Source organism: Paroedura picta, chromosome 14 (assembly GCF_049243985.1).
Source record: "Paroedura picta isolate Pp20150507F chromosome 14, Ppicta_v3.0, whole genome shotgun sequence".
In the NCBI taxonomy this organism is placed as follows: domain Eukaryota; kingdom Metazoa; phylum Chordata; class Lepidosauria; order Squamata; family Gekkonidae; genus Paroedura; species Paroedura picta.
The window spans coordinates 33,008,364-33,034,865 of NC_135382.1; the positions used below are offsets into that span (position 1 = coordinate 33,008,364).

Sequence of the window (26,502 nt, forward strand, 5' to 3'; positions counted from 1 at the left end):
TTATTTCAAAATCTCTTTTTTTTAATTCAACTGTTATTCAGCAATATACAATACAGTTTATAAACAAATGTCTTACCTTGTTTCCAATCTTTTTTTTTATATTTAAAAATAAATATTATTGACAGTGAATATCCATTATGGTAAGATGTGCCTTTTTCTTTTAAATCCATGTTTTCAAAAGAAATAATTTAATTAAAAAGAAAGGGAGAGGGAGAACAAGAAAATTAAAAAAGTCTAATCACAATAATCTACTAAAAATAGTGTCCTTTTGCCCCCCCCCCGCCCCCATCCCCCTACATTTTTACATATTGTCATAAAAGCAACTGTTCAACAGTCCGTGCAAAAATAATTGTCGGTGGAAAGGTTTAGAAAAAAAAAAAAGACACTGGAAAAGAAAAACAAAAACGGAGAGAAAAATAATAGATACCTTTGTGTGGAACCAGGTTGCTTATACCATAGAATCTGGAATCTAGATGATTTATTTTAGGTGACTTTCGTGTGACGTCCCCAAAAATATGCTTTAACCCCTCCCCCCGTTGAGCGTGTCATGCTTTCCCCCCAGTCTCTCTCTGTCCGTCTTTGAGATTCTAGTTCTCCTTGGGGGTTCTTCCCCCCCTCCCCAAATATTTTTTTTTAAAATAGGTTCCTTCTTGGTTGGCTGAGGAGTCTTGGAGAAAGTGGTCCGTCAGAGGCTTAATAGTAAGTGTACAAGCTTATGCAGCATTAACAGGAATGTACAGAGGAACGGGTCTGTCGCGTAAATACGGTCTGTACCTAGAAAGAAAGAAGAAAGGAGGGAGAGAAAGGAAAGAGGTTAAAATTTTGGGCAACAGTGAAGAAACCGTTGGCATGTCTGTGCACTTTTGTGCAAAATCAGAGGTTTGAGGTATTACCGTAATTAAAGTGCTGGTTAATTGCTAAAATGGGAGAATCCTGAATTTAAACCTTGCCCTCCCGTAATCCGCAGGGGTGGCCCAGGTGCGGCCCTCCAGATGCCCATGGGCTACATAATGCTGGCATGGGCTCATGGGAATTGTAGTCCATGGACATTTGGAGAGACACAGCTTAAGCACCTCATGGAGGACATTAAAACAGAGAGAAATCAACACGAAAGAAGCAGAGTGCTTAGAGAGGAGATTATAAGACAAAACAGAGGCAAATTGTTATGGACAGGATGGGGTTAATAGACTTGTCGCCTGTCATTTTGCAGCTCCTCCTTCCTCTGTTCCTTTCCAGTCAGTCCAGACAAAAACAGTTTGCACATTTGCCCCCTTTCCTCCCCAACAAAAAGGGGTAGAATTTAAAAAAGAAAAGAAAACTAGGAATTCAGAGAGGGAACAGAAGATGCCAAGAGCAGGTGAGAATCAACTCAGGGGAAAATAAAGGTATGGATTTTTTTTACCCTGTTCAGGCCCTTTCAGGATTACAGAATGCTGAAGGGGGTGATGTTTGGAGGTGGAGATTTCTAGCTTGCTCCCCCTCCCTCCAGGCATTCCCTAGCTCAGGGGTAGTCAAACTGCGGACCTCCAGGTGTCCATGGACTACAACTCCCATGAGCCCCTGCCGCTGGCTGATTCGTTTGACTACCCCTGGGCCCTCAGCTTTTGTGTGTATGCGTGCGGGTATACACGCACATACACTTTAATCTTGCATATGGTTTCCTGACAGATGATGGATATCATCCTCCCATTACTCTAAAGGCAATTGAAAAATGCAGTGGCTTCGATCCAGAATTCCTTGATCGATAGGATTCAAACCAGTTTTTGCTTTTGGCCACCAGCTGCAGGACTCACCTTGACATTTTCACAGCTAACTACGGACACGGACCGATATTACTTTCGCCATTTGAAATATGCAAAATGCAAGGTTACAGAAAAATGAGCTCATACATGGAAAAGAACTCAGGGGTCGGGCCTGGCCTCTGAGGAAACGGTCACAATCCTGTGGTTCTCCAGGTATCCATGGACTCATGGCAATTGTGGCCCGTGGACATCGGGGGAGCCATAGTTTGGCCACCCCTGGAATGAGGCAATGTCATGTAACACACAAACGTGGAGACACCATAGTTGAGTGGCAGAGGACCAGAAGTCCCAGGTTCAATCCCTAGCATTTCCTGCTGAAGGATTTCAGACAGAAAGCCCTGGGGAAGCCTTTTCTTCATCCGAGGCCCTGCAGAGAGAGAGAAAAGGCGCTCTCTCTCCTTAAAAAAAAATAATTTTAAAGAAGCACTCAATCAATCGATAACGCTCCGTTCCAAGTCTGCAGTCATTTTATTAGATTGCAGTACAATCCAATTTGCAGATCCCCCAAGAAGCCACCTTGAAGAACAGGGTTTGCCTCCTCCTTTTTAGGCATTTTAATGAAAAGCTTTGCGCCCACGGTTGCCGAGGTTCGCTCCACCCTGACCTGGCTTTGCATTAAAAGGAGAATGTGTGTGTGTGAATGTGAGGGCATTTATAAAACATACATTCTAACTAACTGAATGGTGGATTTGCACATATTTAGGCTGGCAACCAGTGGTGGATTGGGGGAACTTACTCAGAGCAGTGACATGTCCCATGTGATCTGGAAGTGACATAATCATACCCAGCATGTTCAGGCATTTGGGGAAAAAACTCAATGGTAAACTTGGCTTCTACCATAGAGTTTTCACTCGATTACCAGAGCGTCGGCCCAATGTCCTGGACGTGATAACATCACTTTCAGGTCATGTGGAGAGTGATGTAGACATGTCACTGCACGTCAGATGGATCCCCCTCTTTTGGGGGCCAAGTTTCCCCCTGCCTGCCAGCTGATCGGCAGTGGGGAGGCGGGCCCTGGCAGCAGGGGACCCTGCCTCCACCGGGGACTGACAACCCTACACAAGCTGCCTCCTGTCAAGGTGAAAGGCTCTGCTCCAGGGTGGGAAGGAACTTCTACTCCTTCTCCATTCCCTTGAAGAGAAGGGCAAGATGTGGGGAAGGTCAAGCCAGTCCCTGCAAACCTTTCTAGGCTGCTGTCCCTGTGCTGGCTGTTTGTGTGGGAAGGCGGTGTTGCCGCTTCGTAACTCCCAAACTGACATTTCCAGAAGGATGAACTTGCAGACCACAATCTGGCCCCCTCGGCCTTGGAGCAAGTCAGTCCATCGTACCGTGGAGCTCAGAATCGTCTTCTATGACTGGCAGCCCTCCATCTAATGGTTTCCCCCTGCATATTGGGATGTCTAGTAATAATATCACCCCTTCTTGTGTGGACTAGACAAAACCACTGGCTGCTGTGGGGAGGGGGGATGATGTGACAAATATCACACACTGCATTTGCATCCTGATATCTAATGGGAAAGACTGATGCCAATGTAGGTCCAAGAGTTGCATTCTTTGCAAGTTTGTTTACATGCTGATCTCTACTCATCCGCTAAGGAGGAGAAGGGGACATTGATTTATTTTATTTACTCCTCTGTTTCATCCTCACAACAACCCTGTGAGGTAGGTCCGGCTGAGAGAACGTGATCTGCCCAAGGTCACCCGGTGACTATTCCCACCCATGATCTTTCTGTCTTCGGGCCAACCTTCAAGTAGAAGAGCATTTTTGCAACCTTCTAAGAGCGTTTTCCTGACCTTCTTTAAGGTACCTGCACCTCTCTGCTCCCCCCACCCCCCCCAGTCGACAGATTCACTCCCTTTCTCTTCGCACATCATAAATTAAAGCGTTGGAAAAATATTGGCTCAGAACAGATGGCGTACCGAGGCCCTGGTGGCATTCCCTCCTCCTTGGAGTACAATCTGCTAATTGCCTTTCTGAGAGCAAAGGTGAAGAGCTAGATAATTAATCCGTTAAATGGGCCAGGGCCGTGACCCTACGAAACATTTAAACCATTCCAAAATTTCCCATAATAGTTTAACAGTAGTGCAGAAAGAAAATGGCCAATGAAGGGGCTGGAGGGGGGGGAAGGGGAGTGATCCTGGTTGGGCGTGTCCACAGCTCTGCTTTCCAACCCTATTCTGCATGATCATGCCACTGCTGGAGTCACTCGAAGCCTGAAGAATGTTTCAGGGGGTTTCTCAGTGGTAAAAAGGTTCATAAAAAGCTGTCCTAGAGACTTGGGGGAACCCCTAAAGCAGGGGTAGTCAACCTGTGGTCCTCCAAATGTCCATGGACTACAATTCCCATGAGCCCCTGCCAGCATTTGCCCTAAAGCATCATTATGGTAGACAATTTCCCGCCCCTCAATTTCCTGAGGGCAGGAGATCAGGGCTGATGGTGGGGATGGTTGGAATCTGCAAAATCTGTCGTGCTCATGATTCAGCAGCTGATGAAGGGTGTCCTGCAGGGGACATCAGAGGAGAATAGAGCTGCCAGCTTTGGGTCGGGAAGAACCTGGATCCAGGAGTGGGTGGGGATTTGGGGTGAGGAGAGACCTCGGTAGTCATAACAATGTTAGGGTGTCCTTTTCTCCAGGGAAACTGATCTCTGTTGCCTCGAGATGAGCTATAATTCCACGGGGTCCCCATGTCCCACCTGGGGACTGGCATCCCTAGAGGACAACTGTAGTTAGCACAGTTAGACAAAGAACTTCCTGATACTGTTCAAAGAGTCACCTCCTGATTGGCTCATGGGGAGACTTCCTGCTCTTTTGAGCAGACTTCCTCCCTGCTTGCCTCCAGAACAGGCCGAACAGACAGAACAGTTAGACAGTTAGGAATCTCTCTCTTCCGATGTGAAGTTTGCTTCTCTTCTAAATAAAACTATTTTATTTTTTAAGCAGCCTGGTGCTCCGCCCCTTTGCCTATTAAACCCAACAGGGTTTTAGCCACCCAGCCAGACACATGGCATGTTCCCCTTGCGGGTGGCAAGCCTCCTGACATCTTCAGAAAGGCCGATGCTCTCCGGCTGCTTTCCAGAGAAGATTCGTCGGCCTTCCGTCTGGTATCCTCCCAGCCTAGGGCACGAACAATGGCTAATGGCTGTTGTGACAAGGCCGTTTTTGCTGACAATCCCTGATTCCTCCGACGCAACCCCCCTCCTGGAGTTGTTTAAAACTGACACACATGCAATTGCTTTGTCATGGCAGCAGCGCAACGGTATGCAGTCGCTCTGAACTCGCCACAAAATCTGCGACTTAAATTAAAAACCTAGAATCAATTCATCTTCTTCCGGACGGAGCGCTGTCAGCGGCCTCGGCGGCAAGCGGAAAGGAAATCACGTCCGCGAGGAGGCAGCTGAAATATACATTTCCGAGCAGGTGCCCATCATGTCTTTCTTACTGGCTCCGAGAGCCAGGAGAACAAAAATTCTCAATGGCTTGCATTTCAGCTCTGCTATGCCCTCCCCCTCCCCAAATATGTCTCAGATTGCCGGTTCTGAATTAGGAAATATCAGGGGAGGGCAGGGCTGAAGAGGGCAGAGCTTTGGAAGAAGAGGACCTCACTGGGGGATTAATGCTATGGAGCAGGGCCGCCCACCCTACGAAGCCACCATTTTCTCTCTTTAGCCTGGAGGTGAGCTATAATCCTAGGGGGCATCCCCAGGTCCCACCTGGAGGCTGGCACTCCTAATTTATTTAGAACAAACATATGCTGCCTCTCCGGAGACCTGCTTGAGGTGGCTTACGGCGAAAACAATGACACGAAACGATTAAAACACAACGGTTAAAAGACAAAACGCTGGAAAGGGAGCCCCTAAAAAGAAACTGATGCCAGCGAAACGGAGCAGGGCACATAACGGCAGCATCAAACCGACACTGAGCAGCCTCAGCAGATGCAGATGAAATGATCATCGGGCCACAAGTAAACTGACACGTGCAAACGGTGAAACCTCTTTGTTAAAACACTGTGGGGGGGGGGAAGGAATATTTCAGCCAGGTGGTTCAAAGAGCGTCAGATTGGGCCCTTGGCAAGCCCCCCCCCCCCATCGCGGGAGAATGCATTCCAAAGCCAAGATGCCAACACCAAGAAGGCCCCGGTTCTGATTGTCAGCTCCCTCACCTTTGAAGATGAGGGCACAGATGACAGGGTCTTGGAAGAAAAGTGTAACTAGCAGACTGGGCAATATCAGTCCCCAGGTGAGACCTGGAGATCTCCTGGATTATAGCTCATCACCAGGGATCAGTTCCCCTGGAGATAATGGCTGCTTTGGGGGGGGGGCAGCTCCATAGCGTTGTAATCCACCGAGGTCTCTCCCTGCCCCCAAATTTCATCCATTTTCAGCTCCGCCTCCAAAGTCCCCAGGTATTTCCCAATTCAGAGTGGAGACAGGCCTTCAAGATTCGCTGTGTGTGAATGCCATCCCTAAACAGAATTTCACCATTCTAAGCCCACTGACCTCACAGGTGGCCGAATGCCCTAACTTTGCTTAGGATAACCCTATGATCTTTGGTGAGTTCGACTTGCCCACAAGGGACTAGACAGGGATATTTTTTTGTAAACGACAAGAGAGCTGTAGCATTTTAAAAAAAAACAAGTTCCAAATGATCCCGTAAAGATTGAGACGGCTCCCAGGTGCCCTGGAGGGTGGGTTGGTAAGATTTTTCGTGGATTTCTCAGCACGCCCGTCTCAGGGGCAGCAGGGAAGTTACAGAGCAGCCAGTGCTTTTGCGAGCTGTCCATCAATGCAGGGAAAAGAAAACAGGCCCGCTTGATTACTTCTATTTCTGTAAAGATTTTCTTTAGAAACACATTTCATTCTAATGATCTCCATAACAATTAGGCTGAAGGAGAAGACAACGGCGCAAAAACACCATGGATCATAGCTAGCAGATTTAGGACTTTTCAGTTTTCAAGACCTGCAGCTGGAAATTCTATGACATAAGGGTTGCCAGCCTCCAGGTGTGGGCTGGAGATCTCCTGAGGAGTATGAGGTCCTCTATACCAGGGGTAGTCAACTTGTGGTCCTCCAGATGTCCATGGACTACAATTCCCATGAGCCCCTGCATGCAAACACTGGCAGGAGCTCATGGGAATTGTAGTCCATGGACCACAGGTTGACTACCTCTGCTCTATACGACATCATAGAGCCCAGCATGGTGTACTGGTTAAGAATGTCAGCCTTTAACCTGGAGAACTGGGTTCAATTCAACTCCTCCTCCACATGCAGCCAGCTGGTGACCTTGGGCTAGTCACGGTTCTCTCATAGAAGTTTTCACAGTTCTCCTAGAGTTCTCTCAGCCCCACTTATTTCACAGTGTGTCTGTTGTGGGGAACTGTTTGTCAGGTGCTCTGGGACTCCTTCAGCTAGTGAAAAGGGGAGAATTTTTAAAAAGCTCTTCTTCTTCTTCTAAAACATCTATTCTCCAGGGGAGCTGGTGTCTGTAGTCTGGAGATGAGCCATTATTCTGTAGGATCCCCAGGTCCCATCTGGAGGCAGGATTGAGGAAATATTGTTGGGGTGTGGAAATAACACTATTTAAATGGCTGTCTGTTAAAACCTGGTAGAAAATGCCAATAAAATGTATGCAGGAAAAAAATGAAAAAAGCAGGAGGCCTCTCTCACACCACACCAGCCCCCCAATCTGAGAACAGAGGCACCAGGCGTCCTTGAACCTGGGATCAATCAAGTCTGCAAGAGTTCAGCACTGTGAAATAAGCCCTTGACCGTCACTGTCTCCACTAATCAAGGAGCCCTTCCAGCGATCTGTTTTCTCCACTTAGGCTAAAATGACATTTTTTGATACTCTCCAGTCTAGGAATTAATCAACATCCCATTTTAAAAAAGAAAAGAAAGCTCCATTCCCTCACTTGACCTTACCGAGATCCCAGGGAGTCCTTAACAGACCTGGCTTTTAAAGCGCTAGCGAAGCGTGCTTAATAAGAGTATCTTTAAAAAATGTTTTTTTTGCATGTTTATTATCTAGTGACATTTAAGATCCTGGTTCTGATTTGTTGAGCGGTAGTGTCCTTTCCTGCTGTTTTGTCTCTCGTGTAAGTGGAACGCGCTGCCTGGGATCTTGGTCTTGGCATTGTGCAAAAAAATAAAAAAAAAAATAAAAGAGTACCCCCCCCCCCCATTAGGGCTTAAAGGGGCAAGACAGGGTGCTGGTATTGGAAGGGGGGCAATATAACTCTGTCTGTGGGTGTGTTTGCCCTTAGCCAGATAGCAACCTTCATATGATCACCAGTTCCCCAAACAAAAACCAGACATGCACCATTAAACCCGGGGCAATCTTCAGGGCCTCCTCGCTAGCCAGCCGTCTGAAGAAGTCAAGTCTCCTTTGTGTAGACAAGAAACATGGGATGAAGATCATGGCCCATTCTGAACATGTTGGATAATGCAGTTTCATAGCACCTTAGAAACAGCTTATCCTGTTCCGCACAGGAAAGCTCGGCTGCAAAAGCACAATGTTAGTGCATTATCCAATGTGTGCGGAATGGGCCCATGTTAAGTGCGACAGATCCTGCATCTATTATGGCAATTGCCCCAACTGTCTTGATCCTCTTGGCCATTCTAAGAGAGAACCTTTTGGCTTTGAGCTCTAGAACTGCATAAAAGGTTTTGTAAAGGTATTCCGATTCTGAACCTTCAGGAGAAATTCATGTTTTAGGCTGCCCTTTAAGGTTGCCAGACCTCCACGTTGTATCCAGAGGCATCTTGGGATCACAAATAGTCTCCAGATTTTGTTTGCACTGTGGAGTTGCCAGGCCACAGCCAGCGATCCCTGGGGGAAACTGGGGCTGAGGGCCTGCTGCATTGACATCACTTCCGGTAAAACCTGGAAGTGATGTCATTAGATGGTCAAGAATTCACCACTCACTCTTATCATTTTACCATGCAGGGGTGGCCAGACTGTGGCTCTCTGGATGTCCATGGACTACAGTTTCCATGAGACCATGTCAGCACATGCTAGCAGAGGCTCATGGGATTTGTAGTCTGTGGACATCTGGAGAGTCACAGTCTGACAACCCCTGCAACTTTTTTGGGGGAGGTGGGTAAATTCCAGAGCATTTTCTATGATAAAAATGACATCTCTCATAGAGACTTTGCCCAAACACCAGAGCATTATCCTGTCAGTGACATACCGATGTCACTTCTGGATTGAGCAGGAAGTGATGTCACCACATTGGCAGTGACGATGAATTATGCTTCTCTTTGCTCCCGGGAAATCCACCCAACCCCACTCACTGCTAGTGGCTGAGGATCTACCCTAGGCCAGGGCCTTGCTCATTCTCTAAAACTGCCACCCTCATCTCTTTGCAGGAATGATACCAAGTTGACTGATCAAAGAAACAAGTAGGTGTTAGCCTTGTCCTCCATGAGAAGAGACAGATGATTTGCATTGATGAAAGCTCCCCTAGAAAACTCAGAATGCTGAACAGGCAGGTCTGATACACGCAGGGCTATTAGACAAACAGGCACTGGTTCTGCAGTTCTGCAGCCACGTTGACCCATAAGATAAGAGCAGATGCACACAATCCACCTCCTCTGTCAGTGATTGCAGCATAGAACAGCTGTCACAGATCAAGGCCAGCCGGCCAGCCTCAGCACCACATAATGCAGAGTTAATTCGAAACCCTCAGACCGTCATAAACCACGAACAGTATGTCATACGCGTAATTTTGCACTGGCATGGCGTGTCTCGAACGAATCAAGTTCAGAGCAAAAAATACTCGTGGCACAACAGTCTCGTGAATGCATTATTCAGGGAGCGCCTGCTAAGAACCTTGCAAACATTTTGCAAATCCCAGGATGAGGAAAAGACAGATGCTTAATCAGACAAATGAAAGGCTGCTAGAAACACACTGAGATATAAAACATACAGCAAGTTCTGCCAGAGAGCGGCCTTCCCCAAACTGTAGAAGGTTGTGGAAGGGTGTGTGTATGTAATAATTTTACATTCGTTATAGGGTTGCCAACCGGCAGGTGGTGGGGGTGGTGGTCTGGCATTCTTCCGTAATTACAATGGGTCTTCAGACTACAGAGACCAGTTACCCTGGAGAAAATGGCATCTACAGAAGGCGGACCAGCTCATTGGCAGCAACTGCTTACTGAGCCCCCCCCCCCCCAGACACTGCCTTGAAATCTTCAGGAATTTACCAAGATGGAGTTGGCAACTAGATATCTTCCCCACCACAGAGTCTTAAGACTTTTCTGCATTTTTATTTTTCCTCCTTTGAGTGTTCCTAAGGGTTTTTTTTTTTGGTCTGCACGTCTTTTGCACCCTCTAGTGGTCAGTTCAAAATTACACCTGCTTTACGTCTGTGCTAAAACCCTGCTGTTTAAATCTGCTGGGAGTTGTGCCCAAGATAAAACAATGTAACATTTAATTGACCTCTAGAGGGAGCAAAACATGTATGGAACAGAAAAACAACAACAAACCAGCAGGAAAACATAAGGAAAGAATATGAGAATATGGTAAAGCCCTTAGTGGGAATAGTAATTAGGATGGCCAAATCCAGGTAGGGAAATACCTGGAGATTTGGGAGTGGAGCCCAAGGAAGACAAGCTTTGGGGAAAGGAGGTCCCTCAGCAGGGTACAGTACAATACAGTCTACCCTCAAAAACATCCATTTTTTTCCAGGGGAATGGATCTTTGTAATCTGAATATCTGTTGTAATTCTGATAGATAGTCTGCTGCATGTAGAGTTGAGTTAGGAGTAGAAAGAGCCATCAAGCCACAGCTGACTTAAGGTAACCCCTTAGGGTTTTCAAGGCAGGAGACAAGCAGAAGAAGTTTCCTAGTGTCTACCTCCGTGTAACACCCCTGGACTTCCTTGTTGGTTTTCCACCCAAATACTAACCTGGACTATGGCTGCCAACAAAAGGGGACTGGGGAGACAAAATTCCACTGTGTGTGTGTTTGTAGAGTCAGCTGGAGGTCTATGGTTCTATGGTTCTATCAGCAGTGGCTGGACAGATATTCATCAAGGATGCTTTAGGCTGATCCTGCATTGAACAGGGGGTTGGACTAGATGACCTGTATGGCCTCTCCCATCTCTATGGTTCTATGATTCTATTAACAGGAAGTGAAGCTCTGCCCCATTTCCTCTCCTCCACCCCAGTCCCCCTCAGCCACCAACTGTTCATGAGTCACCGCAGAAGGGCTGCTCTCAACAAGCCAAGCAAATATCGCCCAAGGCGAAGCCAGCTGGAAGCTGCTAACAGACAATTGGTGGTGATTGATGCTAACAACCGGCATGGGTGAAGTCCCTCCATTCCAAAGGAAGGGGGAAAGTTTCTGGGATTCTTGCAAAAGGCAGTAGACGGCATGAAGCTCTTCTAGAGCTCTCTGTCCCCAGCCACAGACATGACCCTATAGGAGGCCTTTGAAAGCAGCGGCCTGCTTTACCTTCCCCAAGATCTTGAGTTGATTTTAGACTGCTTCTGCCTTTGTTCTATATGTATATACATATCTATATTTACAGTTATTGACAGCAATAGTGTTGCTAAGGCTTTTACATTCGGTTTGTTTAGCCTCTAGCCTTGCATCAGATTGATTTTTTTTTAAAGATATCTATTTCCCTTTATCGTTCTCAGACTCTTGGGGTGTTCTCCAGCCAAAAGGCGGCAGATGAGTTTTCTCAGTTAATGAACAGCGCCAGAAGAGGGGCATGGGTAAGAGAAGCATTATGTCTTCACAGGATGGGATGGGGAGGGAGGGTCAACAGCCATCCCAGCACTATCCCGCTATTCTGAGCGGGGAACTGAATTATTGAGCCCCTCATGGATGGAGAGGGATTGGCGCAACAAAGGTTCAGGTTTGTAGCCGTGTTGGTTTGAAGCAGGAGAACAAAATCCAGTGCCTGAGTTTAATTCAAGGGATAAGCCTCCGTGAGTGTGCTCCATTGTATCTGACGAAGCCAGCATGGTGTCGTGGTTAAGAGCGGCAGCTTCTAATCCAGCAAGCCGGGTTTGATTCCCTATTCCTCCACGTGCTGCCAGCTGGATGACCTTGGGTGAGTCACAGCCCTGATAGTGCTGTTCTCATCGAGCAGTCCTGTCAGGGCTCTCTCAGGCCCACCTACCTCACAGGGTGTCTGTTGTGGGGAGAGGAATGGGAAGGCGATCGTAAGCCGCTTTGAAAAGTGGAGTGTAAAAAGCAACATTTCTTCTCGAATAAAACTTTGTTGGATTTAAGGTGCCACTGGACTCAGCAATTGCCTTCCAAATCACAGGCCTCCCTCCTGCCCCCCCTTTCCCCATTAGATTCTGGTTGTCCACAAAGTATTAGAGATTTTTGGCTGATGTAACAGTGCTCCATTGTGGCTTTTACAGCTCTTCGTATTGCTAATTTTATTGGCTTTCTTGTGCTTTAGACCAAGGGTAGTCACAACCTGTGGTCCTCCAGATGTTCATGAACTACAATTCCCATGAGCCCCTGCCAGCAAATGCTGGCAGGGGCTCATGGGAATTGTAATCCATGAACATCTGGAGGACCACAGGTTGACTATTCCTGCTTTAGACTGTGCAAACCGCCTGAGACCTGTATGTCAGAGAGGGGCTGTATATAAATCCACCCACCCACCCACCCACCCATCCCAAAGAAGACACAACCTTGAATCTGCATGACTTGAGCCAAGCTGTTAATGAAAGGTAGTCATCCTGGAGGCCCTTCATTTAAAGGGACACCATAAATTGGAAGCAACTTGATGGCACACAAGTCTCCCTGAATACTTATTTATGTACTATGCTTGCATGCTGTCTCACCCCCCCTCCCCCTGCAAACAATTAAGGGTGAATGCACGGCCCCCCTTTCCCACTTTCTATTTATTGATTTAGAAAATTTTGGGCTCGCTTTTCAGCAGGCAACGCGCTCACGTCAAGGCACAGAGCAAGGCTAAATTGCAATGCAACAAGAAAATCAATTTACCTAAACAACTCAATGGAGAAACTGAACAATTATGCTGCTGGCAGCAGTCACAGGTACCCTAATTACCAAAAGGCCCATGTAAACATATGATTCTTCAAGGCTTTTTGAAAAACACCAAGACTCCTGGTTGCAGAAAACCACCGGAGGAGGCCGGCTCCCTCCCCGAGATCGCTCAGGAGCAATCACCAACCAGTGGGACAAGGGTGAGATGATCACTGGCAGATCTGGTTGAAAACCCACAGACAACTGAGACCCTCTAGCCCAGGACAGGCATGAATGCAATTTTCCTACAATACATTTTCCAGGCCCTACCAGGGTCAGGGGATCCCCTGCACTGGGGCCCCTCTCCTGTAACCACTTAGTTGGCTGGTAGGGGGCTTGCTGGCAATGGAAGAAGGCCTAGGCCTCACTTCCAGGGCACACGGGAAGTGACATCATCAGATTGCTGGCAACACCGGAGTGCTCTGGTATTTGGTCAAAATCTCTATGGTGAAATTGACTTCTGCCATAGAGTTTTTTGTCCAGATACCAGAATAACCCCATGTTACTGGTGATATGATGACATCACATCCAGTGCATGCTGGAAGTGACATCATCATCATGTCACCACCGATGGCCTGGGCGTCTCCTTGCTCTTGGTAAGTCCCCCCCACAGTCCCTGCCAATGACCAGGGGGCACCGGTCAACCTTGATATACAGCATGCACCTGATTTTTCTTTGTACGCATATTGAATAATTCATATATTACATTTAGCAGGAGGGTGGCTGGACACGAGATTAGAAACCCACGTCTATCCGGGTACTGACCCCTGGTTTTATTTGTGGTCCTGGTAAACATTACAGCCACACATACTGGAAGCCCAGTGAGGGGGTCACGCCCTGTTCAAAATGCCTCTGATTTGTGCGCCTGCCATGCTGCATGACAAGGACAACATGTAGATGTCCCTGCATGGGTACACATTCCTCAAGCACTACATGAAACATGTTGGGTACCAAAAAAGATTGGTACCCAACATGTTGAAAAAATCACACATAGGGATGGATTTGGGGGTAGTGCAACCAACTTTCTTCTACCCACGATTCTTTGGGAATTGTAGTACCTATTATCAGCCTGTCCAGGTAGAAGGATGGACAACGCAGCGCCTAGAGGGCGCCTTGCGGCCGGGCGCCGCTGGCAGTCGCAGCCCCTCCGGCCGCCTCAGCACCACGGCCAGCTCCCCGCGCTTCGTTTCGATTCGATTCGATTCGCTCCGCGCCCGCCGGGTGTCGCTGCGGGGCCACTTACCTGATCCATGCTGCTGGCGGAGGAGGGTCGCCGTGCCCGGACGGGGCGAGGCCGACGAGGAGGCGGCGGCGGCGGCGGCCGCCAGGGTGGGGGCGCTCGACGGGCAGGCGGCCGAAGAGGACGACGAGGCCGAGGCGGCGGCGGCGGGCGGGGAGGCGGCGGCCGAGGCCGAGGCGGCGGCGGCGGCTTCTCCCTGCGCCGGCAGGAGGCGCTTGTCTCCCAGGCCGGGCTCGGCGGTGGCGCGTCCCGACGGGCTGGTCCTGCGGGGGCCGCTCCTCTGGATGTGCGAGACGGCCTCGGCCGCTTGCACGTCGGGCGGCGAGAAGCGCGCCAGGACCCGCAGCAGCGCCTGGGCTTTGTGCTCCTGCGTGTCCTCGTCGCTGTAGTCCGAGACGCGGCACTCGTACACGCCCTCGTCCTGCCGCCGCACCCCCGACAGCCGCAGCCGATGCGAGATGTCGTTGCCTTGGACGCGCACCGTCTGCAAGGGGAAAGAGGCCGTGAGAGGGGAGGGGGCCAGCTGCCCAAGACCACCCCCACCCTCCCCGGGACTGCTGCTTGCCTTTCCTCAGGACCAGGGGTAGTCGAACTGATGTCCATGGACTACAATTCCCATGAGCCCCTGCCAGCAGGGGCTCATGGGAATTGTAGTCCATGGACATCTGGAGGGCCGCAGTTTAACTACCCCTGCTCAGGACCCTGGCGGCCCAGGTATCGGGAGCCACTGAGCGATGGGTAGCTGGCCCCCCAACTCCTGTTGCCGAGATGGAGAGCAGCCCCACTGCAGACCCGAAGAGCCCCCCTCCCCACATGCAAAGGGGTGCCAGAGGTCCCCTTCCCACAAGGGGAGTCTTGCACACACACCCTCACCCTGTGCCTCCAACCTCTAATTAACTGGGCATCTATAATGCAAACAGGTGCTTCCCAATGGCTCAGTGGGCAGACTGGCTTCCAAATGGCCATAGCCTTCCTCCACAAGGGGCGCACAGGCATGGCATGGGGCCGACTGGAATCTATGTGTGCAAACACAGGTCTCTAGTGCTTTCAGGTAGCCTCAAAGCAGGCCTTGACTTCTTCCTCCTAAAAACTGTTATGATCCGCAGATGGCAGTCCCCTTTCCAGGATTCCAAACCAGGATTCTTCAACCACGTTTTTGTTCCTTGACAGCCCAGGGAGGGTTTTTGGAACGGGTGGGAATTAATCTCTCTCTCTCTCTCTCTCTCTCTCTCTCTCTCTCTCTCTCTCTCCACCCCCCATCCATCCATCCATCCATCCATCCATCCATCCATCCATCCATCCATCCATCCATCCATCCATCCATCCATCCATCCATCCAATCCAACATTTATCAGGTGATATGACCATATATGGTCATGGTGACTCCTCCTCCTGAAATGGCCAGTGATGGGCCTGAAAAGAGTGGGAAGGATAGGGGTGTGTCCACAGCTATCCTTCCTAACCATATTCTGCAGGATCACGCCACTTCTGGGGTTTCTCGAAGCCTGACGAATGTTTCAGGGGCTTCTCAATGGTCAAAAAGCTGAGAAAGGCTGGCCTATGCTCAGCCAAGGTCTCCTTAAATGCATTAATTCCAGTTAAATCACTGCACTCATTCAACCACCAATTGTTAGGGGTTCAGGGAACACATGTTTGCATAAACCAGTGTTTTCCCGTATTCCTCCAAAAAGCCATCTGTCCCGTATTCCTCCTAAAAGCCAACATCCTATTACCGCTTACTCCTTACTCCCGTTCCCAGCTCGGGGGTACTGATCTAAAAGCATCTTGCCAACTTGCTCATTCTGTCTCCTCCATCCCTTCATTAAATGTCTTTAGCCACTGCAGTCAACAAGCAGTTCTAATGCCAGCTGCGTCTCCTACTGGCCACAAGACCAATGAGCACGGAATGCCTGCCCAAAACCACCAGCCCCCCTCCCCCCCAATGCCTACAGTCAAATCTCGCCCTTATTCTCTTGCAGAAAGTGAGGCATTCCGAGGTGACATCCCTCCTTCCCCTAAACCAGGGGTGGCCAAACCTTAGCTCTCCATATGTCCATGGACTCCAATTCCCATGAGCCCCTTTCCAGCAGGTTCTCTGGAATTTTCCAGAATTCTGGGTATTTAATTACAAGAGAATCCTATTCTGCAAATTTGGGTTCTGTGGAGTGGGGCGGACAATTAGACAAAATCTGGTCGCGGTGTTGATGGCTTCTGTGGCTTCTGGAGAGATGGGTTTGATTCCCTGCTCCTCCACATGCAGCCAGTTGGGTGGCCTCGGGCTAGTCACAGTCCTGATAGTGCTGTTCTCACAGAGCAGTCTTGCCAGAGCTCTCTCAGCCCCACGTACCTTACAGGGGGTATGTTGTGGGGAGAGGAAAGGTAGGTGATTGTAAGCCACTTTGAGTCACCTTGGGCTAGTTACAGTTCTTTTAGAGCTCCTTTTTTGGGGGGACTAGCGTTGTTCAGAGAAATCCTCCCAGTTCCTCTTGACCAGATTTCTATTTGAAACCCAGCAATCCAGTTCCACTTTATAGGAATCTGTTTCTATTCCATTTTGAGTCACAGAGAAATTCAAAGAGAAGAGGGGCAGAAATGGAGGTTCAAAATCCTTTCGGAATTTCGCTCTGCAGAAGCTCAGAGGCAAGCAACCTCTTCCTCAGCCTTCCTGTCCTCTCTTGCTAGAGCGCCACCGTGTGGTGTGCAATGCAAAAAAAATATCTCTCAGCAAGGACTGAAGTTACCAAGGGGTGCCTAGAGCGCCACCATATGGCTTAATGGAAAACTACCAAAAAGAGGCATGAAAGAGCCATTTGTCTTTGGAAACAGAGTAAGAGGAACCAGCTGGCTGCATCTCAACAAGAGAAAGGAATTCTGTGCCCCATTACAATGCCCATTGTCTACTCCGAAAACATGCTTTCTACCCATCCCTTGTTCCCCTTGGCCAAAACATATACCTCCCCCCCAAAAAAAGCAGAATATATTTGGAGAGACACTTACACTGATTTTAGTTGCATCCTTGTTTGTTACCTGAAAAAGGCAAAGAGGGAGAGGGAAAGAGTTAAACAAAAAAAGAGGAACAATGCGTCACATGCACATCCGCAGAGAGCTCTCTGATGGCAGTCAAGCCATCAGCTGTGCTAATGTCAGGCACCTGGCTTGGATTGGGGACGCTCTCAATTGGCTCTCAACTCCGTGGATTGGCTGTTTGAGGGGGAATGACGGCCGACCTCAGTGGGTGGCTGCAATAAAGTCATTGCCTTTGCTCCCAGCTCATGGCAGCGGAGGGCAAGAATGGCTGGGAGGCAGTTAATGGATGATATAGCAAACCGTTCCAATCCCAGAGGGATCCCTTGAAACGTGGAACAGCAATGGATGGAAATGGCAGAGGGGGGGGGGAGGCTCAGCGAATTGGCCTAGATACCCATTCTGATTCCTTACTTCGCTATTGCCTTTGTGAGACCTTGGAGAAGCATCTTGGGCAAGCCTTGCTCCATCTCTGTATTGTCTCTCACCCTCCATCCCAGAGACTGCAGAGAGTTTTTGGAGAGAAGGTGGCAGACTGACTTGGAACACGCATTTTACTGAGAACTGTAGAATCCTAGAGCTAGAAGGGACCTCCAGGGTCATCTAGTCCAACCCCCTGCAGAATGTAGGAAATTCATAACTACCTGCCCACCCCTAGTGTTTATTGTTTATTTTCTTTATGTATAGCTAGCCTTTCTCCCCAGCGGGGACCCAAGGCAGCTTGCGTTGCTCTCCTCTCTTCCATTTTGACCCCACAACACCCCTGTGAGGTAGGTTAGGCTGAGAGTGTCTGGCACTTGAACCATTACACCACCACTTTGCCTCTCCTGTGCCATTTAGCCTGGTTTAATGTGAATGTATATGTCGCACCCAGGGTTTTCTCACGTCTGTGGATCCCATCTACCAGAGCTGCAGTTGAGCCACAGTGTAGTACTCCGCTGTTTGCTTCAAAGGTTTTGTTTCTGACATTTGTAAACTACTTTCACTACAAGGGGCTCAGGGTGGATTTCCTTTTAGCCTCCCCAGTGGCTTTGCAAAGCAAGCAGGTTGATTAGCCTCTGGCCAAGCATCTGCAGACTCCAGGGCTCTGGATTGACGTCCCCTCTTGCTTCAGCCCAACGGGCCCACGGAAATCTAGTCACTCAAGGGTCCAGAGGGTGGGGGAGAGCCAGCCAGCTTGGTGTGGTGGGCAGACTGGCAGTCTAGAGCTCCAAGCAACCCTGGTTCGAATCCCTCCTTCTATCATAGATGCTTGCTGGGTCACAAACTCTTCGCCTGGCCTACCTCGCAGAGTTGTTGTCATAAGGGGAGAACAAGGCTATCCAAGCTGCTTTGAGCCCCAAGTGGGGAGAAAAGTGGGGTCTTGAATGAATTATTGCAAACGCCTGCCTTGCCTTCTGCCAAGGGAAGTGTTGTCATGTGGGCTGACACAAGTGGGAAGGCATCAACGGCCACCTGGTGGCTGAGAAGGGTTTTTTGACATCCGTCCCCCGCAAGCCACATCTGAGACTCCATGCTCTGAACCTCGAGGGCACAGGGGCACTGAACACATAACCCCGCGTCGGAACAAATCACATCCTGCCTCAAGAAAGACGGAGCCACTCAAATGTCATGGAAATCAAGCGCGTTGAAATATTTTTGCCTAATTTAATAGAGCTGCGCTGAACGCTCTCAAGGGAGGATTTTCAGCGTGTTGGGGGGCAGTTGGGGCTGGAATAGCCTACACACTCCCATTTGCCTGTTTTCGTTCGGTACCCAGATGACACTCATCTCTCCCCCCCCCCAGCCCTTCCGCATCCTGGGAACAGAGACTTCATCCTGGAGCCAATCAGATCTGGTGGTGGCATGACCTCGCAGAGGGAAGTGCCCTCGCTCCGAATGAGCTTTTTTGGGTCGCCGTCGGTGACGTCATCACCTGCCTAAATCCGATTGGCTTGGGGATGGGATTCTCACGGTGGCAAGGAGGACCGGTTTCCTAAATCGGTGGCCACAGTTGCAGCAGTGGATGGGGGCCACAGAGGGACTTTCTTTGAAGGGCTTCCATTGTGGTGGTGCAGGGTAGAAAGAACGGAAGCATTGCCTGAATCTGAGCTGAGGTCATTGGCTGAGACCTGTGGCTTTGGCCACTCTGCCACACTGTCCTCTCTCCTGCTGCAGGGCAGTAGAAGGCGATTTGGAGGTGATGCCCAAGGTTCCGTGGGATCACCTTTTCAGGTAAGCAGCTTGGCATTCTGGAGGAGAGCCTCTTACACCCTGAGCTCCAACCAGCCTCTGGCCCTATCCCTTTACAAGCCAGCAGCCATTATTTCACCTCTTGCTTAGATCAGCCAACGAGAGAACCCTGGAGAAGCCTGCAGAAAGGAGCCAAGATCCTTCTAAGCTCCATGAGAGGAAGGAAGCAGGCTGCCGTCCTTGATCCTGCAGACCTCAGAGCAGTGACCCCTGCTTCTTAGTCTGGTCTAATTTGGACTCAAAGCCTGAGATGCACTCGACCCAAAGAGAAAAATCTGGTAGGGAATTTATCCCTTTGCATTCCACAGGGTGGGGAACTATCCTCTCTATCTGCCAGGACAAGCAGCACTGTCCATTTGGTGTGGCCACAGAAGTCACAAGAATCATAGAATCATAGAGTTGGAAGGCGTCACTTGGGCCATCTAGTCCAACCCCCTTGCAGGACAAGTCTGAAGCATCCAAAGATGAGTCTGTCTTATACTGGATCAGACCACTGGTCCATCAGAGCCTGCATTGTCTCAGAAAGAGGTCTTTCTCTTCGCCTACGGCTGGGGACACCAGGGATTGAACCTGGGACCTTCTGCATGCAAAGCAGAAGCTCTTCCACTGAACCACAGCTGCACCCAGAAGGAAGGACTGACTCACAACACAGAAAGTTAACTTGAAGCTGCCTTCCATGGAATCAGACCACCCAAGGTCAGTATTGTCTACTCAGACTGACAGCGGCTCTCCAGCATTTTAAGGTTTGAGCCTGTCCAACATCTTTGATGCCCGACGGTCTGCCCTTGACTGAAAGGAACACTGTCCAGAGGGAGGTAACACTTTCCTCTGCAAGGGTGTATTGAGCTCCCCTCTGTGAAGCTCTTGGCAATATGTGTGCCTTGCTGCCACACTACGCCTGCTGACCATGACGGTCATTATCACCCTTGTCTCGAGAACTGCTATTCATCGCCGGAGGTTTTACTAGCAGACAACCCACAGTGGAATCTCATCCTCCAGCCACCAGGCCTCGTCTGGCTTAGGGAACGGGCCCAGAAGGCTTAACCTGCTCCCCCTTTGACAACATTTTAATTATCACATGCGAGAGCGGCGATAAATCATCCCACGGCAGAGTTATCCTGCTGCATCTCCAGGGGGAGGACGTGTGCACAGGTTCCATCCCTCAAGAGTGGGATTAAGGAGGGGGAGCTTGCAATGATGATGAATCATCGGCATGGGGAAGTTTGGAACTGCCAATAACCCACGCCCTTGGTTTGTTTGTCTGGTTCTCAGACAGGAATGGAATGCTCATTTTGGTGGCAATGGAGGCAGGAAGCTATCTTGTATCTGGAGTGGTCCATGGGTCCACCACGTTTGAGGTTGGACTCTGCTGCCTAAGATTTACCACTGGAGCTACCATGGATTGAACCTCATGGCCTCCTTCATTCAAAACATGGGCTATGTCACTCCACCACAAGGGTCTTCAATCCTATCAGTGCTTTCCTTGGACTACCTCTGCAACAGCTTTAGACCAAGTACTGGCCAATCTAGCTCAGTCCTGTCTACTCATGGGCAGAGGATCTTCTCAGGCAGAGAAAGGTCTACTTGATGAGGGGAATTGATCTGGGGTCCTTCTGAAGGCAAAGCATGAAGGTCATTCAAAATCTTGCTACTTAGATAGCTTTCAGTGGAGATACTAGGGGCTGGACCCTTCTGTGTGCACAGCATGGAGGTAATTCAAAATCTTGCTACTTAGATGGCATTAACCAGAGATGCTAAGGACTGAACCCTTCTGTGTATAAAGCATGGAGGTCATTCAAAATCTAGCTACTTAGATAGCCTGGAGATGCTAGCGATTGAACCCTTCTGTGTGTAAAGCATGGAGGTCATTCTAAATCTACTTAGATAGCATTAAGTGGAGATGCCAGGGATTGAACCCAGGGATTTCTGCATGCCAAACATGTGTTCTCTTGCTAAGCTATGGCCCTGTCAGAGTGGTCTGGAATACCCATCGGTCTCTTCCCATTCACCACACTTGAATCTGTCTTATACCAAGCCAGGGCATTCATCCCCCAAGTTCAGGACTCTGATAGGTAGTGGCACTCCAGGATCTCAAGAAAAGAAAAGTCTACTTGCTAGGGAAGCCACATGAGATGTTGGGGATTGAACCTGGGACCTTCTGCATGTGAGGGAAATGTCCTTCTCCAAGCCCTTCTGAGACTTGGGGAGATATTCCCAGGTCATCTTCCTTGAGCTGGAGAAGAGACCAAAGTCCATCTCATGGATTAGAAGGAATTAATCTCGAGTGTTCCACCAAGAGACCATTCACTATAGCTGTAGCCAATCCTTCTAGGAACGTGTACTTGCATGGCCATGTCCACATGTTAAGAGTTTAGATAGACCTCTTTTTCAAAACATGATATGTTAAGAGGTTGAAACAATAACTATTCCTTCGCGATGTTCTCACAGTCTTTCCTATGTTGCAATTTATCTGCTTTGGTTGTCCTCTTTCTCCATGATTGGGGGTTCGTTGCATTTATTTATCTATTTCATTTATACTCCACTTTGCTCTTCCATGGGGACCCAACGCAACTCGCGTCCTCCTCCTTGCCTCCATTTCACACTGACAACAACCCTGTGAGGTAGTCTGGGCTGAGAGCGTGTCACCCAATAAGTTTCCACAACAGAGTGGGTATTCCAATCATCTAGACCCCAGTCCATCCACCACACAAAACTGGATCTCTATGTAGTTAGGCTGGACCAAGGGATGGCTCCAACTCACCTAGTGAATTTCATGGCCAAGTAGGCCTTCAAACCCGAGTCTCCCCAATCCAAGTCAAGCGACGGACCCATCATAACACATTGGCTTCCTGCTCCCCATGAGAGAATACCATCCTACAATTCCAGGGCCTGATAGAGACCCTACTTCCAAGTGGAGAAAACAAGAGTCCTATGGGGCTAGAACAACAGCCGGGCCAGATTTCATCAGATTGCTGCATGCAGTTATCTCCAAGTGGATGGAAACCCAGCTTCTTCCCATTCACGTGTCATCCAAATCACCCACATCCTTCACGTTTATTACCAAGGGTTGATGAACCATTGAGGGTTGGGAGGGATCGCCAGTTGGACAGCCCCCATACTGGTACCTACGAATGCATGGAGGGGATGGGCCAGCTCGTGAGCTTATCTGTATCTTCCACACCCCCTACACTTATATTTACTGCATCGCCTATGAGACGAACCTTTCAGCTCACGACGAACCTTTCAGCTCATTCGCTAAACAGCACAAGCTTACGGGCCAAAAGCAGAAGGCTTAGACTAGAGCCACTCTGCATGGACCGGCACTGAAAATCGAGCTGCCCATTTGGGAGTGGCCCAGAGGGCTCTGCCTTGGCTTTGCTGCCAGGCCATTCTTTTCTGCCGCAGGTGGATTAAGACCACCGGGAGACGATTTCGTCATGCTGGGTGACTTTTGTCCAGGGGTTGGCTGACTCTGGGCTCGGAAGCCTTGTGGCGTCGCCATTGACCGCCTTCAGGAAACCCATGGAAATGCAGGATGAGCCTGCAGGTGGGGAACCGGTGCCATACCATTTTGGAGGCCAGTTAGCTCATTGGAGGAGAGCACAGCCGTGGTGTGCCGCCTTGAATTGCGGGCAGTACGCATGGGGCGCCATTTGACCTCTGAGGTGCATTTGTGCATGCAAGAGACCCCTGCAACGCTGGAGCCGTCGAATCAAAACCACGCACGTGTGACCCCGGACTCATGCTTGTGCCGCTGCAGAGCAGTCGTGAAAACGCAACCCCCCTGCCAATTATGGCGCCCTCTGGTGGTCCCGCCAGTGGGTCTGAATCATGCACCCTGGATGTCTCTGGGGATGAGGACAGGGCTGCCTAAGAAACAAGCCTCTCTCCGTAAGTTAGCATCGCTCTGTCTACCGAACCAGCAACCTGGACTGGACCGCATTCGGAGCCGAGGTCATGGGTGTGGGGCCAGAGGTCTATTACCTTGCTTCTGCTGCCGGGGCTGCTGATGGCTAATTCATGGGCGAGCTCTCGGGCTGGTTCTTTAAGGTACCACCATTGGATTTCCAGGGAGTAAGAGGTGGATCCGCTGGCCCGGAACGCACAAGGCATCTCAATATCATCTCCCTCCCTAACAGTCACATCTTTCGGAACTTCCGTAAATGTAGCTGAAGACACACAGACACAAAACAAAAAAATGGCAAATGACAAGAAGGCAGCAAGCGGGAGATCCACCTCCCCCCCCCCAAAGACGCTGTCTGTCTGTGAGCCAAATATTTCGGGCAGAGGGAGGTTTTTCGGAAGCCCGGGCTGGCTAACAGCAGGGCTGTGCCCACCGGTTCTGCACAGCCTAGGTAGAATCGCAGAATCCCAGGGGCGGGGACCGGACATGAAGGCAATCTAGCCAACCCCCATGGACCCAGACGTCTGTGGAAGATCTGGCCAAAATCCCAGACCACGGAAGTTCCCAAGAAACAAGAAAGAGGGAATCTGAACCCCAAAACATTTCTCCCTGAAAATGAGGGCTTGAGTTTGTGTCTCCCCCCCCCCAATCTTCCAGGTACCCCCATCTCTAATCACTGCAGTCTGGGCATAAATCCATAGGAGACGGAGTGGCAAAGAGGGAAAGAAGTTTGCAACACGGAACCGTCCTTCCCGAAACCCCTGCCTGGAGAGAGCCCTCCGCCATGGCTAGGGGGGGAGCACGGATGGATCACCCAGGCCACGGGCTGTGGTTCCCCCCACGTCCCCTGTGCTTTAGAGACTCCATCTCTGCAGCAGAGTGCGGGCTTTCCTCAAGCCTGCAGCTGGGGCTGTGTACCCTGCGTGTGCACCCTCTAGCTTCAGCAGCCCCCCCCCCCCCCGCCCCCAATATTGACACCAGAGGAAGCTTGCTTGCCTGCAACAAGCAAGCCTAACGGGGGAAGGGGGGGGGAGAAGACCCTCATAGGGGAGCATTTGAAGAGGGGAGGGGTGCATTAAAAAAAACGGGTTTCCCAGAACCGGATCAACCCCTAGATTTGGAAAGGGAGGGGAAGGCGCCTTTCCCAGCCCCGAGGGACATGTGGATGTTCCTCTCCCAAAGCTGTCAACCAGCAGTCTTGGGCTTTTTCACGGGGGAGAGGGAGGGGAGGCAAAACGCCCCCCCAGCCCCAAGGGGGCAGGCAGGCGGGGGGGGGGGACTTACCCTCCGCCACGAAGAGCCAAGGGACGTGAAGCATCAGGTAACAAAGGGCGCCGAACAGCCCTCGATTTCCCATGGCATCTATGTCGGCTTTCCGAGCGAAGGACCGCGGGAGCAAGCGGGTGGTCACGACGACCCACCTAAGAGATCTTCAGCCCCATGGCAAGGGGGGACCCCAGAAAGGAGAGGACATAGACGGAGGCTCAAAAGCGCCGGGCCACGATTCCGGGAGAAGTCCAGGCGAGCCAGAAGAGACGACCCCCCCTCCCCTCCCCCAAAGCCTCCAAGCAAGATTTCGTCCTGGGTTTTGGAAGCACGCGTAAAATCCACAGCCTCGGTGGGTCCCCCGAGAGATCGCCGGTCGTGACGCCCGGAGGACTCGCTCCCCAGCGCCGGGTCGTAAATCTGGCCGGTCTGGATCCTTCCGAACCGTTGCCCCCCCCCCACCCCTCTTCCGCCTCCTCCTCCTCCTCGCTGCCTCTCCCTCCCCCCTCCCCCCGCTCTGCTCGCAACTCTGCCGCAGACGCAGTTCAACTTCCTTGAGTTAAATGGGATTTCCCGGAGTCCAGAAGCAAGCCGGAGGTGCCGGATCGCCTTCGCAGACCCATCTGGGCTCGCCTCCGGGAAGGGGGGGCGACAGGAGCCGGAGAAGGCGGCGAGATTTCAAGGGGGTATCTCTCCAGGGGTGCTGTGCCGGGGGTCTCCCGTCGCCCTGCCGCGGTCGGCTCCTCCAGATCTGTCGCCGCCGCCGCCTCCTCGTCTGGTGGGGCTTGTGCGGTCCGAATCGTCTCTCTCTCTCCCCCCCCCCCACCCCCGTCCCCTTTCTCCAGCCCCCTCTTTCGCGACTCTCCAACCAACACGCCGCTCAACCTATAAGAGGGAATTTCACCATCTGACGTTCCAGCGTTTCAGGCAGGTCCACAAAGCGCGGGGGAAAGAGGAGAGAGGGAGAGAATGAAGTTTTGCATTTCCCTGAAATGAAAGGGCTGGCATTAAAAGACAAAAAGGGGGGAAAGCGACACACGCCAGAGCCTGAAACACACAGACACTGTTTGCGGTTGGCCAGGCCAGGCGTCGTCAATAGAGGCGAGGAATTGCCCAGCTCTTTCCCTTCCCTTCCCTTCCCTTCCCCTGGCGGGCGGTCTGTCCGTCTTCAATGTGATGCCCGCTTGAAACTGACTAATGAAATTGACTCGCTTGAAATTGACGCGAGCGGAGTAAAAGGGAAAGGGGAAAGTGTGTGCGTGTGTGCGTGTTGGGGTGGGGGGTTGGCGGTGGGGGGTGGGGTAAGACCAGAGAATCAGGGGCAGCTTCGGATCCCATGGACTTCCTCCTTCTCACCGCATTCCTAAGCGAAGCCAGATCTCCCCCCCCCTCCGGTCCACCAAGGATGGAGGGAAACGGATTCCCGTTTCTCCTCCTCTCGCCTTTCCGGCTGATCTCCAGCAAAGCTCCGCTTTAAGTTTCCAAAATGAGTGTGTGTGTGGGTGGCCGGGAGTCAAGACCTTCATTCGAATCCCCCCTTGCGCCCCCTTTCCATATCCGTGGCCCTCCTTCTACCCCCCCCCCCCCCCAACTAGCGCCGCTGCACAAGGGGGTCTGAAGAAGTGCAGAGATTTACCCCCCCCCCCAGTAGCAGAGCCGCACTTCCCCACCGCCCCTCTTACCTTCTTTTCAAGCCATCTTCTCGGGCCAAGGAAGCTCCGAAGCCAACCCAAAGCAAGCCCATCCGATAATAATAATAATCAACGGAGCTGGGTCTCCCTATTGAAAAGTCTAAGCAACTGCGAAGCGCTCGTAGGCCAGCGCGAGTCCTTGGGGGCTGCAGCCCGGGAGAGGCGCTTGTTCCCGGGAGCGGCTGGACGGCGGAGCCGGGGGCGGAGGGGTTCCCGGAGCGCTCCCCGCTGGCCAGAAGTCCGCAGTGGAAAGCACCGAGGCCGGCTGGGGAGAGCCAGGGAGGGAGCAGGCAGATGTCGCCGCCAGTGGATGCGGCGGGGGAGA

The 26,502-nt window shown here is 50.8% G+C and overlaps 1 protein-coding gene across 3 annotated transcripts; it reads right to left on the bottom strand.

The window, feature by feature from the left end:
• Positions 1-26,502, bottom strand: VSTM2B (V-set and transmembrane domain containing 2B). Of its 3 annotated transcripts, none has more exons than XM_077310257.1 (6): positions 26,169-26,502; positions 24,505-25,393; positions 23,301-23,485; positions 17,058-17,087; positions 14,064-14,544; positions 1-774 (listed from the first exon to the last, which is right to left on the bottom strand). In XM_077310257.1, the coding sequence occupies exons 2-6, from the start codon at positions 24,575-24,577 to the stop codon at positions 686-688; spliced, it is 858 nt and encodes a 285-aa protein (XP_077166372.1). In that variant the 5' UTR covers positions 24,578-25,393; positions 26,169-26,502; the 3' UTR covers positions 1-685. The 3 variants fall into 3 exon arrangements, with proteins under 3 accessions (XP_077166372.1, XP_077166370.1, XP_077166371.1); XM_077310255.1 differs by having other exon boundaries at positions 24,505-25,473; XM_077310256.1 differs by lacking the exon at positions 26,169-26,502 and having other exon boundaries at positions 24,505-25,910.

Bases quoted from the DNA above. Each gene is read 5' to 3' on its own strand.
- VSTM2B (XM_077310257.1), bottom strand. From the start codon at position 24,577: ATGGGAAATCGAGGGCTGTTCGGCGCCCTTTGTTACCTGATGCTTCAC. The intron at 23,486-24,504 runs GTAAGTCCCCCC...GTGTGTCTTCAG, and splicing joins TTGGCTCTTCGTGGCGGAGG to CTACATTTACGGAAGTTCCG. The intron at 17,088-23,300 runs GTAATAGACCTC...TGCCTTTTTCAG, and splicing joins GCCCCGGCAGCAGAAGCAAG to GTAACAAACAAGGATGCAAC.